Raw genomic sequence first — 12,649 nt, forward strand, 5'->3', positions numbered from 1 at the left:
GATTTCGGAATTGAGCCTGAATCATAGCCACGTTAATAAGGTTTGTCATAAACTAAACCGTTTGTAAATCAATCAAGAACTGAGTGAGTTATGAGTGTTAAAGTGAGGAAATCATCCACCTTACCATTGACTACAGTACAGTGCGCCAGAGCAGTCCCCTGTCCTAAGATGGCCGCCAAGTGACGACGCCGCCGACTCCGTCTTGAGACATCTAGCGTTTGTATATATCTATGCTTGTACCGGCCGGCAAACCAAAGCACCGGCGCACGTATGTGACGTAATGGCGTACGCGACGTGGTCAGATCTCGGCAAAGTTTTGCGTTTTGCTGTTTAGACGGAAACGTAACGGTGGAGAGTTGTCAACTTTTCCACTCTGGAGGCCGGTTTCAAATTTTTGCGTTTTTAAGCCCCCAAAACGCCGTCCTCGTATAAACGATAGGGTGTTTTGTTGAAATATTTTGACGTTTTTACCTGCAAGCGTCCTCGTGTAAACGGCCCCTAAGACTACATGTTAATCAACAACCACTTCAGAGCCACTTCCAAGCTGCCACTCTGCACAAGTTCTGTAGTGATTTGATAATCACAAAACTGTCTGACAAACTCACCAAAGACATGAGTAAAAAGCAGTGGCATTTCCACTTGAAACGAATGCTTAGAATGCTCAGAGATACGAAAACGTGAAAGAACGTCCTGATCTCTCACACTTATGTCTGGGTCAGCTGCCATTTTGTAGTCACAGATGCACTGAGAATTTTCTTCTTGAAAAGGGTGTGGACATCAGTGGCTCAGCTGCATTTAAAGCTACCAACATTGAAACAGTTCATTTAGAACATAGCTAAAACCATGGGTTATACAGTTATGGTGAAATGAATGATCTTTGCAGGATTTTGAGCTGAAAAATTTAAGACACATTCTGGTAATGTGAGATTTAATTAGTTTTCTGAGAGGGTGAATGATATGAAACCTTTAGGCAGTTCCCCACTAATATAACTACTTAAATGTGTATTTATCAGTACTTTCTGTCATTGTATATACAGTAATGGCAGTTCTCACTTTGTTTTGTTTTTTTTCTATCTTGCAAAAAAAAAAAAGGTCCCCAGAAGTCACATTTTTTGTATCGCAAATCATTCCACTTGGAGCTCTATCTAGTGACATCAGTGGGGAGATTAAGGCATTACAGAGGACATGATTCATTTTCTCTAAACAGAAGACTAACACGTGCAAACAGACAGTTTGTGCGAGAGCGTGCAGTGGATTTATGGGGGATCTGTTATGAAGCGGTCACTTGAAGCTTGTTAATTCTTTCACATTTGCTCATTGTCAGCAACACAACTCCGTTTCCTCTGTTGTTTCTCTCTCTTTCCTTTTAATGCTTTATACGTTTAGCACATTTGCTGCTAAATCTCGTATTCATGTCAGCTGTAATGAATGCACACGTTAAGTACATTTAACAGTTAAATACAAAAGTTGTTCCTGCTCTATGAAAGTGAGAGTAGCTGATTACACAGAAACCTGTTCCACTGGCTGAGTTTTTATTCTGAGGCATGAAGCTGCACAGCATGAACCACGCATAGATCAGTGTCATTATCTGTTCTGTAACCCGGCAATACGCTCTAATTAGTCATCCTATAGCAATATGCTGATATCATAAATTTGCATGCCAGTTCATTCGTAAGTCCATATTTTGTCATGCTTGGTTATTCTCATTTCTTATGGCATTACATTCATTACTTGCGTTTAAGATAATCTGTGTTACATCCCAGTTTTCCTGCCCAATTATCCAATATTGGCACTTCCAGGTTTATAATCAGTGAAAACTTAAACCAGTTAAATGTGAGGTCAGACCACGCGGTGAGAATCGACATTAAAGGGCAGCTACAAAGTGACAGAAACTGCAACAGCTGCTGACCTCTGACCCTCTGACCTCCTGATCTGCCACAGAGACCCTCCTTCATGAATGGCTGCTCCCCTGTGAAAGTGTTTGTGGGAGGGTGTGTGGAAATCTACGCTGACAGCTCTGACTGTTGGCTGAGCAGAGTCGTGACGAGGTCAGCAGGTCCCTTCTGAGTTTCCACCTGCAGAAGAATCACTTTAAGCAAAAGTAGACCAAGTAAAACAACAGTTAAGGTTGAGTGTGTCTGTGAGCGTCTGTCTGGAAGCGATACACATTGTGTGATGCATTTTGATGCTGCTACTATTTTCTGTCTCAACAGAATTTGTTGGTATAATTACTGTGCATATTTACAAATATTTTGTCTTTCTCAGTGTTACTTTGTCCAGATGGTCTTACAAACTTCTTCAAGTTGAATAATTTTTTTAAATTCATCATTTTTGTGCCACTTTCCTTTTAATAATTACATTTTTCTCTTTTTTCAAGTAAGTTTCTTTGGAGACGCATCCCGTTACTTCAGTTTAGCTGTGCCTTCATGTCTGTACTGTATACTGTATTAATTTCCATTGACGCAATAATGTAGTGAAATTAAAATGGAGGGGAGTATTATAAAACATGAAGCATCATGTAATAGTTATTGACCAATGTCTTGTTTTTTGTTTGTTTGATTTTTTTAATTTTCATGTATTTATTTATTTAGTTTTTTTAGTGCCGATACCGATGCCAATTAATGGCGACTGAGAAAGCCTGATATGAATTTAATGTAATGCATCAACAGCATGTAATAGCAGAGAATCTGTCATCCTTCATTAATAAGGATGGCTTTAACTATCTATACGCTGCTTAATCCTCATTAGGGTTCCAGGAGGGATGGAGCATATCCCAGCTATGACTATAATTGAATGTGTAAAATAGAAATAGTGATAGAAAAGAGTGACTTAATCAGTACGCTCTCCTCTGTTTATGTGAGATCAACTGAGATCGACGTGTTTGTCTCCTGCAATTCTGTCCGCTGTTCTTCTCTGTTTTCTTAATCTTTTACTGTTCTGTCACTTTTATTGCCCACTAAGTTCCATATCTTAAAACATTATTAATTATTGCTTTCCAGACTCATCATTTTACGGCTAATCTGTGGCTGCTTTCTAACTTAGCCACAAGCCGTTACCATAACCTTAGCCACTGTGAGAGCATCTAATTTCCTGGTTTGTGGCAACAGTTTGTGTTTCGTGTTCAGTTTTTGCAATCTCTGCTTGAGAGACATTTCTGATACCATAGAGCAGTGATCATCAACTGGCGGCCCGCGGGTCGAATCCGGCCCGCCGAACCGTCCAATCCGGCCCGCGACTGGATTCCAAAATTGTGAGGATCAAAGAGAAAATATCATGTGGTCCACACTATTAAAGCAGTCAGTCCAGTCATTATTAAAGGATCTGTTTTCCACATCAACTTTTCATTTTGTGGCCTTAGAGAGTGCCATTTTACCCGTGTTAAGAGGCCTTTTCCTGTCACTTCTGCGGTGTTTCTTTTTCAAGTGCTCTGTGAATAAAGTTGACTTGAGATGAGGCAAAATATCTCTATCACTCCGAGTGGTTGACTGTGGTACAGGTGATAGGAGCACTGACTCATAAAGGCTAAAAATGCCTTCAGTTTTGTAATGAAATGGAAAAAATATAAAAAAATAAACATCAAATAATAATGTTATGCCAAAATTCAATTTTTATTTAATTTTTGTTTGAGGGTCCGGCCCCCAAAGTGACTGTCCGGTAAAATTCTGGCCCTCTGGCAAATATAGTTGGTGACCCCTGCCATAGAGTGTCTACAGACAGATTAGAGGCTGCTTCAGACCCAAAATAGTGCATTTATATACTTCTATAGAGCTCCGGGAGATGACGTCACACAATCCCGGCATGCAACAGTCGAAATCAAAACACCGCCATATTGGCAGGAAGGCGCGCTGTTTAAACTACTGCCAGCTAACTCCTAAATGTTCTTCAGCGTTGACATCAGAGATATGGTGGACAGTTGTTGCGCCCCGGAATGCCAGAACAGCCGAGGACGAGCAAAGAGGAGAGCATTTTATCGGATTCCCAAAGATCCTGAAAGATGACAGAGGTGGATCACTGCCATAAAACGCGTAAGAAGCGAGCAGAAGAAAACGGAGCGGTGGGAACCTGCAGGCAACCGATTCCGCTTATGTAGCGACCACTTTGTATCATGTACAGAATCCGTTTCCTAAGCTTTATATCTGATCGCGGTGACAGACAGTGATTGCTTACGCTACACTGCTCGCTGCTCATGCAAATTTAATAGGACAAAGCTACACTTACCCTCCCAGTGACGACAGCGATATCCTTCGCAGGAAGACTCCAGATCTGAATCCTGCTGACAAAGTTAGCCTGTGTCCATTTATACCCCTCAAGGCTTTTATACGCTTTAAGAGATTCACCGGAGTAGGATGAAGGAAAATTTATCAGGTAATTGTAGATGTCAGGGTACCGCAGGTCCGGTAAAAGGTCCGCTCCGACCGCCTCAAGATTCTTAAATAAGATACCGGGGGCATGATATGGATCGGATATGTTTAGTTTGTCCAGTTTGTTTGTATATTTTATAATATCGTCTGATTTAAAATGAAAAGTAAACTCAGACGGTGTAAAGTTTCTACCAGCGCCATTCATTTTGAAGCGGAGTTTCCTGCCAACATGGCGGCGTAAACAAACGGAGTCACGTGACGTCCGGAGCTCTACAGATAGAGTATTGCCTGTATACTCTATTTATCATGTACTTGTCTATACTATCCTGGGATAAAATCAGCAGCAGCTCAGGCTTTAGTCCATATCAGTAGAATAACATTTTCCAAATGCATCTACAGTTATTTGTGCAGGTTTATGAAAAATAGACAAATATGATTTGAGCTGCACCCATGTGGATGAAGCACATGTGAAATGTGAGCCGCTATGGGTCATGGTGACGGGCTATATGTATTTACTGATCCTGAACAATATCTGTGAGGTAATGCGAGCCAGTAGAAGGACAGCTGCAACATAGAAAGCCTATTAAAAAACATATGACCGCAGTCACTAATATCCACACTCACCTGGTGGAAATTCTTTCCAAATTGCTTCAGAAATACACACAAACCTCTTGGCCTCTTATCATATTTCATTCCTTGGATGATGCTCTGAGCTGGAATGGGAAGTGCTTCCACAGTCGATGACCCTTTATGGATATGTGACCGCAGCAACAACACACAAGCCATTTTTTTCCCCTCTCCTGACTGGAAACTGACAGTATATTCCCATTAAGTCATTGCAGCTTGGTGGCCAGTGGCAACAGCAAACCAAATCTGCAGCGGCACTGTGTGTTTGTACATGTGCAGCAAAAAGACCACCACAACCCAACTGTCAAGATTCATCTTCCTCAAAAAAAAAAAAAAAGGAAACGCATAAATGCTTTTGCCTAGATGCATGGAGATTCACAAGCATAAAATTTGTAACGTGACAATGGCAGAATAGGTGGCCAGCTGGGAGGTTGCAAACCATCCATGCATTCAGATCACCAGTCTATCACAAGCGACACATAGAGACAAACAGTCACTCTCACATTCACACCTATGGACGATTTGGAATCTCAAACATGTTTCTCAACATGTTTCTGGACTATGGGAGGAAGCCGGAGAACCTGGAGAAAATCCACGCATGCACAGGGAGAACATGCAAACTCCATGCAGAAAGCTCTCAATCCCAGGCTCAGGCTGGAACCTTCTAGCTGCAAGGCAACAGTGCTAACCACCGACCACTGTGCAGCCCTGTTGTAAACCAGAAGTGTAATTTAAATGCATTTTTTTTTACCTCAAAGATGTTTATTATTTAAAATCCAGTGAGGCTTTTCTCACCCCTGACACAGCCAGAGCTCCATTTCTTCTTCTCTGAAAGGTTTTATTAAAGCTGCTGTTAAATTTCCTCCCTAATGAGACAGAACTGAGAGGTTGTGGAGGAAACCTTGTTTCAGACAACAAGAGTGTCAGCCCCCAGCATGCATTATGGTGTAGATGCACACTGAGTGATCTGAAGCCAGATCTGTGGGGAAGAAGGAGGGGAGGGATTGTGTAAGATCAAAATGTTGCCTCAGTGCCAACTGATAATGTAGGAAGGGAGTTTTCTTGATCATACAAAATAAGCATGATCAAGATGTTAAAAAAAAAATATTGGCACTGTTGCTGTAGAAATGTTTCTTTTATGGACTATATGTTGTGATCTGCATAGAAAGATTTCCCTTTAATTTAGCTTGACATTATTTGACATCTAAGAAAGTGGCCTAGTTTTACCTTTAATCTAAATCAAGCTCATTATCTGTGATCTTCATTAGACGGTTGTTTCCCAGATTCTTCATAAATCAAGTCTTTGTACTTGATTTTGTTGCGAGTCCACAATGACATTAGCTATCTGGTGTGATCTTCACTGATTTTGAAATCCAAAATTGGTCCATTCAACAAAGGAAAATGCACAGCTGGAGTCTTGTTTAAGATCTGCTTTTGCTCTGCAGCTGATATCCCTGCGTGTGATTCACACTCTGACTTTGTTCTGCTTCTCTGATTCTTGCGACTGTCTTGTTTAATTTCACAGCAGAATTAATTCAATAATTCATTGTATCAACCCCCTCCTCCTCTCATTTCATAAATTAATTTACTGCTTTGTCCCCATCAGATTTTTCGCTCTTTCTGTGCGACTTGAAACCCTCGGTGCCATACACATAAGCAGGAAGAGCTGGATTTGATATTTCTCAGGGGAAATTAATAGTACAGTGCATTTCTGGACCAGGTACAGATTAAAAACTGGGCCCATTATAAACCCATTAACCTAGTCATTAGCACCAGATCTGGGAAAAGATGGAAAAGGTGGGTGTCTAATTTTAGTGCAACATTGTGTCATCACTGGTCTTGATTCACATCTGCCAGTGCTGAGAGGAAATGGGGTGTTTTCCCTTGAACACGCTGCATTAGCAAGATCCTGCCTTCAGGTCAAACGGCAAGACTTTAGTATTTAGTGCTCCATTTTTTCACTGCATTTATTTTAAATCCTCTGAACCCCAAAAACCTCAGGCAGGTTTTAAAGGCATGTTACCTTTAAAGGATCACCAAAAATGACAATATTTATCATCAAACAAAACTGTGAAAGCAGAAAGATTTGTTAGATTTTCTAACATTTCCTGCTGTACTTAATGTTGAAATGATGGTGATGCAATGTTCCATCTGGAAAATTATCAAAATTTAGGCCAAGATGTCAACAAATTCACTCTATTCTGCATGTCACATTAAAAAGATTGTTAAAAATCAAGCATTAGCACTAAAAACCAAGATATTCTGCACCCCTCAATGCAACGTTGAAGGTAATAGTGACTCAGCTGTGATCAACAATGACATGACAAAAATTCAGGGACATTGTGACTGAAATAGGATGAACTGCAGGCAGTGTTTACACATAAAGGCAACTATAGAAAACATGTATGTGTAGAGTCACCATTATTTTCCATTATTGGTAGCACATGTGGGCACTGGGGATTGTTCAGTTTTCTCTACTTCTAGTCATGGTTGTGCTGTTTCTGTAGAGGTGCAGGATTTATTTTGCAGTTTAAAATGAGTCCGCAATCAGTAAAAATGGGACAAGAGCAGAAAAACTCAGAGAGAGAGAGAGAGAGAGAGAGAGAGTCTCCATCACATGGTATCGAGATCTCTCTGCCGATTTTTCAAATGACTAAAACTGCTCCAAAAAAAACCTGTCGTCCTTTAAGTCAGAGTTGTTCTCAGGATACTAACACTTAGAGCCCAAAATCTCTAAAGTTTTTACGAGAATATTAAATGTGGTCTAACACACTCTCCTCCTCCGTCTGTCCTTTTTTAGAGGCTGGCAGCAGAAGCAGAACACTTTCAAAAGCAACACGAGTGGAGGGAGGACAGCGAGGTGAGTCAGCGGCTGCTCCGAGTGCGATGCGATACGTTCATTAACGCTGGCTGCGTTACATACAGATCAAGTGGTGCTGTGAACTCCATATGTGCAGCGGGCGGAGGAACATGTTATTCATGATCCAATATGATTGTAATAATTGGATGGCAAATCTCATTACAATGACAATGTAATGGCTTTATTAAAGATGGGATTTCATTATTTTACACAATGAGCAGAAACACATATACTGCTCACTTTCTGATTCTGTCCATTAATCATAGTGTTGACGAGACATTAGAGGGGAACTTATAGCAAATAGTATGAACACTCTTTTATTTTACTCATTAGATCACTTTGTATGATTGGTAGCTCAGGGAATGCAATTTTTCATTCATTCCACAATTAGAATCGCAGTGGAGCTCTTTTGGCTATTTATTGCATTACTTTAGCTTTGGTCTTTTCATCATTAATGCAAAGTGTACATTTCCTTCCCCCCTGCAGCCATTTAACAAATGACATTGTGCGTGAATTCAGTGGTGGAGGAACTTCAAAGAAATTCAACTTTGCCATTTATCCTATTAGCTTAAAAAAAAAAACTCTTCACTGTTGTTTGCCAAATCTTAATGATTCTTTTCCATTAAACGTTTTCCCCCATTATTCAACGTCACGCATGCTTTCTTGTGCTAAGAAAACCGTGAGGAAAATGCTTCTCAGGGGAGAGATTGATTAACTCACTATATTACTCCCAGAGTTTGATATTAATTTGGCCTAGGATGCTTGGCTAGCAAATGTAATTAGTTTTTGGTTAATGTGATGGAGATTCCTGCATATTGGAACCAAATTAATTTTAATATGTCTCCAGGATGTCAATAGACATAGGTTTATATCATCTTTTTAAAAAAGATGACAGATTCAGCAGCAGATTACATGCGCTTATCTTACAGCCCTCACAATGACACTTTAATAACCGATAATGGAGTCAGTAGCTGACATTCTCAGCAGTTTTAGCATACTGTAAACTTGCAAATGAGTTGTTTTTGTCGTGCTGCTGTATGTGATAAAATCACATTAGGCTGTATTAAAGCTCGGTTAAAGCGCACTATGTGACAGAAATGGTCATTGTAATTTCATTTACTGTGAATGAAAATGTAAATGCACCGTGTACTATTTTTTTTAAATGTATTTGTCGCTCTGAACAGCTTCTCCCCAACAGAATCAACATCACTCAACTAAGAACGCACTATATTGGAAATGATTTTTTGCTTTTTCTGCATTTATATTTCTATTTTGTTTACTTACAGAGAAACTAGTTTACGCTTAAAGTCCATTTGCTCTCCAAATTCTTACTAACTAGTAACTAACTTAACTAGTTTTACACTTAAGTATTTGATGGTCAATTCAAGCCCTGTCTGCCTCTGTGACTGACAGACAAATCTCTTCCCTGTGCACAGATCTTGCCAGTGCAGATCTTGTTGTTTTCCTGCCTTGACGAGAACATGATGGCCTCGTATGTGTCAGCCCAGCTGCAGTGTAACTTCAAACTGTGCTGCCTTTGCCTCAGGATATTCTCTGACACTCAGCTTAGCCCCACATAAACCTCTATCTACCTTCAACACACACAGATTGTCTGTCTTTTTGTGTGCAACTGCCTTTAACAATAAAATAGATTTATACAGACTGTACACATATGCCTGCATGTGCATACAGTCTTATATGAGGCAGCTGGTCAGTAATATTTGTCAATCACTATTTTGAAGCAGCGAGTGGAGCATCCAGACTGTGGTTTGTGTGTGTTCATGCGCATGCGTCTGTTCTCTGTCACCTTTGATAACTGGGCCAGTACTACTGGGCACGTCTCCCTGCTGACTTTAAACACTTAAAAGCTGTGACTGCTGCAGCAACAAACACACACACTCGCATTTGACTGTTCAGTGCATCATAATTGCTGTAGCCCAATTAACAGAAACTGCTCTACAGAGATCCATTTGATGACTTTGTTCCTGTTTACATCTATATTTTATCCATGAGTCAGTTTGAATTTGGTGTTTAAAATTAAAATATTGCATTAAATGTGATACTTTTCTGATGATGTCAACAACTACTGTATTGAAAGACGAGTGTAACTAACAGGAGCATGAGCTTTCAGTGAGTAGATGGCATATTGAATGAGTCACTGGGTCTTTACAAATGTAGAAATGAACTGCAGTTACACCTGGCAGGAATCAGATTGCAATACATTAACAAGATGCAGATCATACACATGGTGATTTGGCAGCATATATCACACCCACCACGAGTACACAGTAACCTAAATGTATTTATTTATCTGTCCTTCCTCTTCCTTCATCTGCTTCCTCACACATTGAAGTTCCTGCACACTGTAGCCTCCCCTGAGGGCCGTGATGGTGTGATCTTAGTGTCATCATCACCTTTTAAAGTGCCCATTGTTTGCGGTAACTTACCTTGACAGAAAACATCGTGAGACAGTCTCCTGTTATCAGCTCTTTTGTGAGTAGATTGTTGCTTGCATGTGCATATATCAGCAAATGTGCCCTATCACCCACTCTGTGCACATATACACTCAGCAAAAATATAAACGCAACACTTTTGTTTTTGCTCCCATTTTTTTAATGAGATGAACTCAAAGATCTAAAACTTTTTCCACATACACAATATCACCATTTCTCTCAAACATTGTTCACAAATCTGTCTAAATCTGTGACAGTGAGCACTTCTCCTTTGCTGAGATAATCCATCCCACCTCACAGGTGTACCATATCAAGATGCTGATTAGACACCATGATTAGTGCACGGGCCTTTTATTGTGGGCAGTCTAAGGCACACCTGTACACTAATCATGCTGGCTAATCATGGTGTCTAATCAGCATCTTGATATGGCACACCTGTGAGGTGGGATGGATTGTCTCAGAAAAGGAGAAGTGCTCACTATCATAGATTTAGACAGATTTGTGAACAATATTTGAGAGACATGGTGATATTGTGTATGTGGAAAAAGTTTTACATATTTGAGTTCATCTCATAAAAAATGGGAGCAAAAACAAAAATGTTGCGTTTATATTTTTGTTGAGTCTCGTTGATCTAATCTTCAGCAGTCAAAGCAGCAAAACAGAGAGCAGATGCTACAGTTTGGCACAATTTACTTTGCTAAATCACCTTTTTTTAAAAATTTATTACAAACCCTTCAAGCTAACATAGCAGCAGTAGTGGCGGGAGCAGTAACTGTCGTGTTGGTGTGCTGCTCCAAAGGTGGTAGGCAGGTGGTGGGAGTCAGTGAACCAGCTCTGTGGCTGCAGGGCATCCTTACGTCAGCGGCTCAGCTAGCTCGTTAGCGCCCTGCTAGCCTGTGTACTGACAGCGAGGCCACCAGTGTAAGAGCAAAACAACACCACTTACTTCACTGATGCTCAGTGTCAAACACAGGCCGCTGCACTGTGAGGAAGCAAATCAGGCACAAATTCAATACAGATTTGCAGATTTAACTAAAGAAACGCTAAACGTGGAGGTTTATTTATGTTGTGTTGTGTTGAATTAGATGAAAGGCATTTTTTTAGACTATCATTTTTAGCAGTCAGTTTGCTCTTTATTCTGTGGGTATTTGTTGGTTTCTGATTAGGTATTTTAAAAACTAGCACCGTAATTTCCACCACATGAGAATGCAAACATTTTTGGGGACATCCCTTGCTCTATTTTACTATTGATTCATCTGACAGCTATTTTACAGATTAGTCAGTTATTCTAAAGCATTGATTTTCTTTCATACATGCAAAAATGACTTTTTCATTTCAGTAAATTTTATTATGACAAACTTTTTCACTGTGAAATGCAGCATAGTACAACAAAGTCAACAGAGAATTAAATACTAAAATGCAAAACTGAACTGGCAACTACAACCTGATAAATCAATAAAAATATATTCAAAGGTCTCATTCTTTATGTCAGTAGTGTAACTGCCAAAGAAATCCAAATTTAAGTAAAAAATTCAGTGTGATTTGGTCACGGTTGATATTTTACAAGCACAGGCCAGCTAAAGCAACTTTGTTTCTTTTAATTGCATAATTGTTGCAGTAACTTCAAATTCTATGAAAATATAGCCCAAGTCACAGCACAGCCATCATCTTTAACTCGTGTGCGGTGAGTTTTTTGAACAACCTCACCCAACCATGCCCATCTGTGATGATCATTTTTAGGGAGGCACGGTGATGGCATCATCATCGTCATCAACAAAAGAAGGCTGGAAAATTGACATGTTAACAGTGACAGGCAGATAAAGCTTGTTAGTTTAAAAGTTCACAGTTTTGAAATACGGTATGTATTAACTGTAATTGGGAGTAGTTTTCTTAAATTGTGCAGTGAAAGTGTACATTTGAAAAGCACTGCATTTTATGTCTGCGCCTGCCTGCACAGCAAGTGTAGCCATATTTGTTCCTTCCACCACAGGAGAGATTTGATGATCGCTGTAATTAGATGGAAAAATATGTGCATATATCAGTGTTTGTGTTGGGAATCAGCCAAAATGAGTAGTGACGTATGGGGGAAAATCCAATATCCTACACCCATATAAATTTTGGTGAAACACATTTTAAATTTTCTAACAGACAGAGCAGTGAAACACTTCTTTTGAGCCTCCTCAAACGTCTGTATGTGCTTTACTTTGTCACTCATTGTTCATCTCTCTGTTTCCATTTTGATCTCTTTTGCAGAGTGACAAGATCGTTTACTACAATGCCAAGTATGATGTAAGTAAAATCTGGTCAGCTTGATGTGATACAGATTCTCCCATAAAAACCCCACAAGC

General features: G+C 39.9%; 1 protein-coding gene across 1 annotated transcript in view; it reads left to right on the top strand.

The window, feature by feature from the left end:
- Positions 1-12,649, top strand: part of cacna2d1a (calcium channel, voltage-dependent, alpha 2/delta subunit 1a) — a 129,362-nt gene that overhangs the window by 53,156 nt on the left and 63,557 nt on the right. Inside the window, 2 exon segments of the mRNA XM_051949713.1 lie at positions 7,789-7,848; positions 12,555-12,590. Coding sequence (XP_051805673.1) covers positions 7,789-7,848; positions 12,555-12,590 — 96 coding nt within the window.

Source organism: Acanthochromis polyacanthus, chromosome 1 (genome assembly GCF_021347895.1).
Source record: "Acanthochromis polyacanthus isolate Apoly-LR-REF ecotype Palm Island chromosome 1, KAUST_Apoly_ChrSc, whole genome shotgun sequence".
NCBI lineage: Eukaryota > Metazoa > Chordata > Actinopteri > Pomacentridae > Acanthochromis > Acanthochromis polyacanthus.